Source organism: Anarrhichthys ocellatus, unplaced genomic scaffold (assembly GCF_004355925.1).
Source record: "Anarrhichthys ocellatus isolate YVR2014 unplaced genomic scaffold, GSC_Weel_1.0 scaffold11, whole genome shotgun sequence".
Lineage (NCBI taxonomy): Eukaryota > Metazoa > Chordata > Actinopteri > Perciformes > Anarhichadidae > Anarrhichthys > Anarrhichthys ocellatus.
This window is the reverse complement of record NW_022280041.1, coordinates 169,636-176,075: the sequence shown is the minus strand read 5'-3', so window position 1 is coordinate 176,075 and position 6,440 is coordinate 169,636. Positions and strand designations below refer to the sequence as shown.

The window sequence follows — 6,440 nt, the reverse complement described above, 5'->3', positions numbered from 1 at the left end:
GAGAGGGAGGGAGAGAGGGAGGGAGGAAGAGAAAGAGAGGGAGGGAGAGAAGGAGGGAGGAAGAGAGAGTGGGAGGGAGGGAAATGTTTTCTGATTACACTCCAGAGTCAAAGTAAAAATCTTCCATTAATGTGAAGCGATGAAACAAACTTCTTCTTCTCTTGTATCTATTTGTGTGTGTGTGTAAGTGAGTGTAGGTGTGTGTGTGTGTGTAGGTGTGTGTGTGTGTACCCAGGGTGAGAGACTTGTGTGTGGAGCAGAACACGATGGCCACAGTGTCTGCAGGACTGAATCCTGAACCCGACCTGTGTAGACAAACAGGAAGTTAAATACTCGCTCTGACCTCTGACCTCTGACTCACTTCCTCTTCTTACTGAGCTCATCTGTGTTTATATTTAATACAGTGTGTGTGTGTGTGTGTGTGTGTGTGTGTGTGTGTGTGTGTGTGTTAGCTCGACTGTAACAAGGCAAGACATTAAGAGATGAATAGACTGAAACTATGAAACAGAGGAGGAGGAGAGGATGAAGGGGGATGAGAGGATGGACAAGGTGGCAGAGGAGAGGATTGAGGATGAGGAGCAGGAGTGGATGAAGGATGAAGGAGGAGGATGGAGGAGACTCACCTCGTAGAAAAGGCAAACGTGAGCAGCATGAAGCTGAGCTGGATGAAGAAAACTGAAACAACAAAGAAACAACTTTTAATGTTCTGAGATGTTAAACTATGTTTTCTTTAAATGGAGTCTGGTGGCAGAACCACAGACAGACAGACAGAGAGAGGGACAGAGGGACAGACAGAGGGACAGACAGACAGAGGGACAGAGGGACAGACAGAGGGACAGACAGACAGAGGGACAGACAGACAGAGGGACAGAGGGACAGACAGAGGGACAGACAGATGGACAGAGGGACAGACGGACAGACAGAGGGACAGACAGAGGGACAGACAGACAGACAGAGGGACAGACAGAGGGATAGACAGACAGAGAGGGACAGACAGACAGACAGACAGACAGACGGACAGACGGACAGAGGGACGGACAGACAGACAGAGGGACAGACGGACGGACAGAGGGACAGACAGAGAGACAGAGGGACAGACAGACGGACGGACAGAGGGACAGACGGACGGACGGACAGAGGGACAGACGGACAGCGGGACAGACAGGCGGACGGACAGACAGAGGGACAGACGGACAGACAGACGGAGAGAGGGACAGACGGACAGAGGGACAGACGGACAGAGGGACAGACGGACAGAGGGACAGACAGACAGACGGACAGACAGACAGACAGACAGACGGTACTGACTGATGAGGACGACCAGCAGCAGGCTGATGGGGTCCAGCTCTATGTTGGGGTTACTGAAGGTGTCACAGAAGGTGGTGTAGATGATCATGAGGAGGACGGTGCTGCTGACGGCGCCGAACGGAAGCTTTCTCCGCTCCAGATGTTCCCTGAAGAAACCACGACACACCTGCACAAAACACAAACACTCACACCACAACCAAGAACATATTTAACCATTTTCTGTATAGAAACATATTCCTACCTGACCCAGGATCAGAGGGACCACCACAGTCATGAAGAGCTGAGAGAAGATGGAGACGAAGGGAACGGAGGACGAGGAGCCGAGCTGGAGGAGGAGGAGATAAAACTTCATTCATCTGGAGTTAATCAGAGAACGATCAGGACATACTAAGATAGTGACGGACGAAAACCAAGATGGCGACGGACGAAAACCAAGATGGCGACGGACGAAAACCAAGATGGCGACGGAGAAACAGGAGTCTCAGGTGTGACTTACAAACAGCAGCAGCAGCACTGGAGTCACTACGATTCCCTGCAGGACACAAATACATTATTGATATTATGATTATTGTTATTATGACTAGGATGCTTCACAAAGCTCATGATTTCTTACCAGGAAGCTTCCAAACGCTGAGTTGAAGATGGCAGCAGCCTAGAGGATCTCACACACACACACACACACACACACACACACACACACACACCTTTCAATGCTACACCATCTGTCTGCTGTCTGATAATGACCTCCTAACGTCGGTGTGTTGTACCTCGTTGCCTCCGACAGCCTTGGTGAGAATAACCGCCGAAGAGACCGGAGGGGGCATGCAGCTCACCGTCTGTAAGCTATGCAAGAGGAGGGGGGGAAGAGGAGAAAGAAGAAGAATCTTCATCATCTGTTTCTAATGGTAAGAACATTTCTCTTTCATCTACCGCCATCCTTCAAAGGTCAGGGGGCTTTCGGGTGAGGCTAAGGATGAATTTAACTGAATATATTTACGGCCAAAAGCCAAGATGGTGACGGACAAAAACCAAGATGGAGACGGACAAAAACCAAGAGGGCGACGGCCAAAAACCAAGATGGAGACGGCCAAAAACCAAGATGGAGACGGCCAAAAGCCAAGTTGGTGACGGCCAAAAGCCAAGTTGGTGACGGACATAAACCAAGTTGGCGACGGACATAAACCAAGTTGGCGACGGCCAAAACCAAGATGGCGACGGCCAAAAACCAAGAGGGCGACGGACAAAAACCAAGATGGCGACGGACAAAAACCAAGATGGCGACGGACAAAAACCAAGATGGCGACGGACAAAAACCAAGATGGCGACGGCCAAAAACCAAGATGGCGACGGCCAAAAACCAAGATGGCGACGGCCAAAAACCAAGATGGCGACGGCCAAAAACCAAGATGGCGACGGTGTAAAACCACGTTGGTGACGGACAAATACCTAGATGGTGACGGCGAAAAACCATGATGGCGACGGCGAAAAACCATGATGGCGACGGCCTACATGCAGAACTCGAGGCTTTAGAACTGTAGTCCATAAACCGATTGATGACATCACGTTGACTACAGTCTATGGTTGAGACAATAGAAAAACTCTCAATCTCGTATTTAGAACCTTTACAATGTTTTATTTCTAAATTTCTTTTACGAAGATATTAAATCACTAGAAGTTTACGTTTGCTTTTACACCACAGACGAGGTCCTTAAGGTTCCCTCTTCAAACCTAAACCAAACCGGCTCTAACCTGAGCCGTGAAACAGATCTATGATGGTCCTCATAAAGATAGATGAATAAGTAACACACACACACACACACACACACACACAGAGCGTGGCCCGTAGCAGCAGTGAATGAGGGTCTTTGTGTCCGCACATAACCTTCAGGTACAGTCTGAACAAAGCACTGCATTCACACACACACTCTCTCACACACACACACACACACTACCCTCTGAGCAGCCATTGGTTGATGGCGGTGAGTGCGAGCACTTTGAGCAGCAGCCAGACGACCAGAGGGAAGAAGACGAGGGTGAAGGACTGGACGAAGAGGTGCAGCCGGAAGTGAAGCAGCGCGCTGGTCAGCTCCTGCAGACGCAGAAGAAGAAGAACATTCATCCTCTGCTTCCATCACTGTTTTAAATAAAGGTTTTACGGTGACGTTTCGGGGTCTCTCACCTCGGTTTTCAGCGACAGGCCGCTGTTGAAGAAAATGAGCGAGACGGCAACGTAGGCGATCGTGATCTCTGGTTTTAACGGCCCTGAGAGAGAAAATAAATGTATTAACCACATAATAATATTTAATCTAACTTTGTATACTTTAAGAACATGTTGTTGAACATTTTCCTTATTTTAGTTGCAAAAATAAAAACGTTATGTGAAGTTATGACACATTCAAAACTTATTGATTACATTAATGTTACCAGGGCTGCAAATAACTTTCTGTTAATTCAGCGTTATTAACATAAATATATAAAAGAAAATGATAATAAAAGGGAAAACATAAAAACAAGAGAAATCCATTCCCTTGTACGAGTTATAATAAAAAAGATTATTTATTTTATTTCAAAATAAATGTCACAATGTGATTAAATGAAGGAAACATAGAAATACATTATTATGAAAATATTATAAAAAATAATCAACGATATATTTTTAATCAGCAACGAAGAACACATTTGTGACGCGCTCTGTTCAAAAGCACTCGGCTGATTGATGCAGGAGTTTACGAGGCGCACCTGAACGCAGCATCCAGACAGTAGCAGCATGGTGGTTTGATCTAATCTACAGATGAAGAGGTGAGGCTGAGCTCTGCTGCCTCTCACACCTCTTATCTCACATACAAGAGGTTGTATCTACTAACTCCACTTTCTACTATCAGGTGAACAGCTACAGGTGGGTCATACCTGAGAAGATGCAGTTTAAACACGAGGACATAAAAGCATTTCATAGGATGTCAGCCAATAAGATAAGGCAACCGTGCACGCGCACAATCGAGGGTGTGTGTGTTGACATGCATGCTGAATGCAACGTGTCACTAGTGCCAGGTGAGCAGGGAGGACACACACACACACACACACACACACACACAGAGAGTCTAACAGCCCTTAATACACGTTGTACGCTCTTGTACTTGAAGAACCAGACTCCATTTAGAAAATGTCAAAATTAAGAGTTACATCCGTTTCCAGCCCTTATAACCAATAGTTATACAATTAATTTGTACCTTAACATAATCAACACGAGCCTACCTTTCTATCGGCGTACATCATGTACACGTAAACCACGTCTTTGACTAGAAATACAACCATTTTAATCCCTTATCTAGTGAGTACTAATACTGCTAATACTGGACGTCCTGGGGGCGATGGGCGAAACTAAGTTCACTCAGAAGTCGAAAAGTTGTCATTTTATTAAAAAGTAAAATGCTGACAGGAGCAACACTCATGCCGATGTCTTCAGTGAGTCGTAACAGTTACTTTAAAGGTCTTAAGTGTTCCTCTACGACATGATGTCCGACTATAAGCAGACAGTAAAGATAAAGAGGTCAAAACTCTGCCCAGGTTTGGTACAGAAAGTAGACCCCAAACTCCGACTCACTCACCTCCTCTGACGCCGACGCTGGGCTCCAGTTTTGCCGCTAAGATGACCAGCACTATCCCGATGATGAACCACTCCTTCCGAGCCCTCGCCAGGAGGCCCATGTTTCAGCCGATCCACCGGATCACTCCGCCCGGGCCGCCCGTCACTACCAGCCGGACTAGAAGTCCACAACTCGGAGCGCTTCTTCTTCTCTTTTCTGTCACAAAACAGAAGCAGATACAACCGGAGCTACATCCGGACACGTGATCCACACAGCGAGGCCGTAAAGACGGAAGGAGAGGCGCAAGCGCAGTTTAGATTACCGTAAATAACGAATAAATAGGTAAAATAAAGACATTATAAAAGAAATTATAAAATAATAAAAATAATAAATAACGCAAACTAACTTTCAAACAATTCAACAAAAATATGGAAATATAAATTTAAAAAAGCTTGAAATTAAATTGGTTTAATTGTTCAAAGCCTTAATAAATAATCAACTAAAAGAAGAATTACCAATAACTTAATGATCATAATGAGGTCAGTCAAATGAAAATAATTAGGCTTACAGAAATTCCATGAATAAATTATCACACAAACAGTCTAAGTTGAATTAATAAAGTATACAAATAATGTACTTTATTACAAAAATACTAATTAAAATAATTATGAAACAACATTGGTTTATTAGTTTTGATTGATTAGTTTCTAATATAATTCAACAGTTTATAACGTTACAGTAAGATAAATAAATACTTCTTATCGTCTAATAATAAAACTACACAAACTAATAAAATGTAAACAGTTTTTAAATGGAACAAAAATTGGATCACAGATGGTGTTTAATCATTTTTATTCAATACAACAGTAAATAATCACTGCGTACAAACAAAACTGTTGAAAAAAAAAACTGTTGAAAAGAAAAACTTTTTTTTTTATGCTAAACTGCATTTAATTTGTACCTGAAAGAATCTCATCTAATCGTGCTGCGTTCATGAGCTTGAAAGAAAATCTGAGATGTCATAACTCTTATTGATCTGGTGCAGAGTTGGTCCCGGGCAGCAGTGACTCTGTACCGGGTCCCTGACGTCCTCTGGTCTCTTTCCAGACCACCAGGCGTCTCAGGGCGGCGGACCAGGACGCCTGCACGTCAGCGCTGTGTTGGCTGATCAGGGAGTGAGCGCGAGCACTCGCCAACGACACCTGACGGGAAACGTTGTGACAGAAGAAGTGCTGCAGGTGTTTCTGATGATGCTAAAATGAGCATCTGTGTGTCAGTTACTCATCTTATAGACTTCAGGGTGAGTAACTGAACTGTACCTGAACTCTGTGCAGCAGAGACACGTCTTCAAGTTTACAGAGGACTTCAAAACTCTCCAGGAAGTATTCACCCGCTCTCTTATACTGACTCTATAGAGAGGGGGGGGGTATATATTAATTATTTATATAATTAATTTGTTATTATTACACAAGGACATTAAGTAGCAACCCTGCATCAAAACAGTAACATTGTGTGTGTGTGTGTGTGTGTGTGTGTGTGTGTGTGTGT

The 6,440-nt window shown here is 44.5% G+C and overlaps 1 protein-coding gene across 3 annotated transcripts in view; it reads right to left on the bottom strand.

The window, feature by feature from the left end:
• The window catches only part of slc10a7 (solute carrier family 10 member 7), an 8,323-nt gene extending 3,105 nt beyond the window's left edge, over positions 1-5,218 (bottom strand). Inside the window, exons 1-10 of one of the 3 annotated variants that reach the window (XM_031851448.1) lie at positions 4,914-5,206; positions 3,488-3,570; positions 3,261-3,397; positions 2,076-2,151; positions 1,922-1,960; positions 1,805-1,840; positions 1,550-1,633; positions 1,309-1,474; positions 624-675; positions 232-305 (exon numbers count right to left, since the gene is read on the bottom strand). In XM_031851448.1, the coding sequence (XP_031707308.1) occupies positions 232-305; positions 624-675; positions 1,309-1,474; positions 1,550-1,633; positions 1,805-1,840; positions 1,922-1,960; positions 2,076-2,151; positions 3,261-3,397; positions 3,488-3,570; positions 4,914-5,013 (847 nt within the window). In that variant the 5' untranslated portion in view covers positions 5,014-5,206. Of the gene's footprint in view, positions 1-231; positions 306-623; positions 676-1,308; positions 1,475-1,549; positions 1,634-1,804; positions 1,841-1,921; positions 1,970-2,075; positions 2,152-3,260; positions 3,398-3,487; positions 3,571-4,913 lie in introns of those variants that run through there. The other 2 variants (XM_031851447.1, XM_031851449.1) reach the window with 2 other exon arrangements.
• Positions 5,219-6,440: the final 1,222 nt, after the last annotated feature.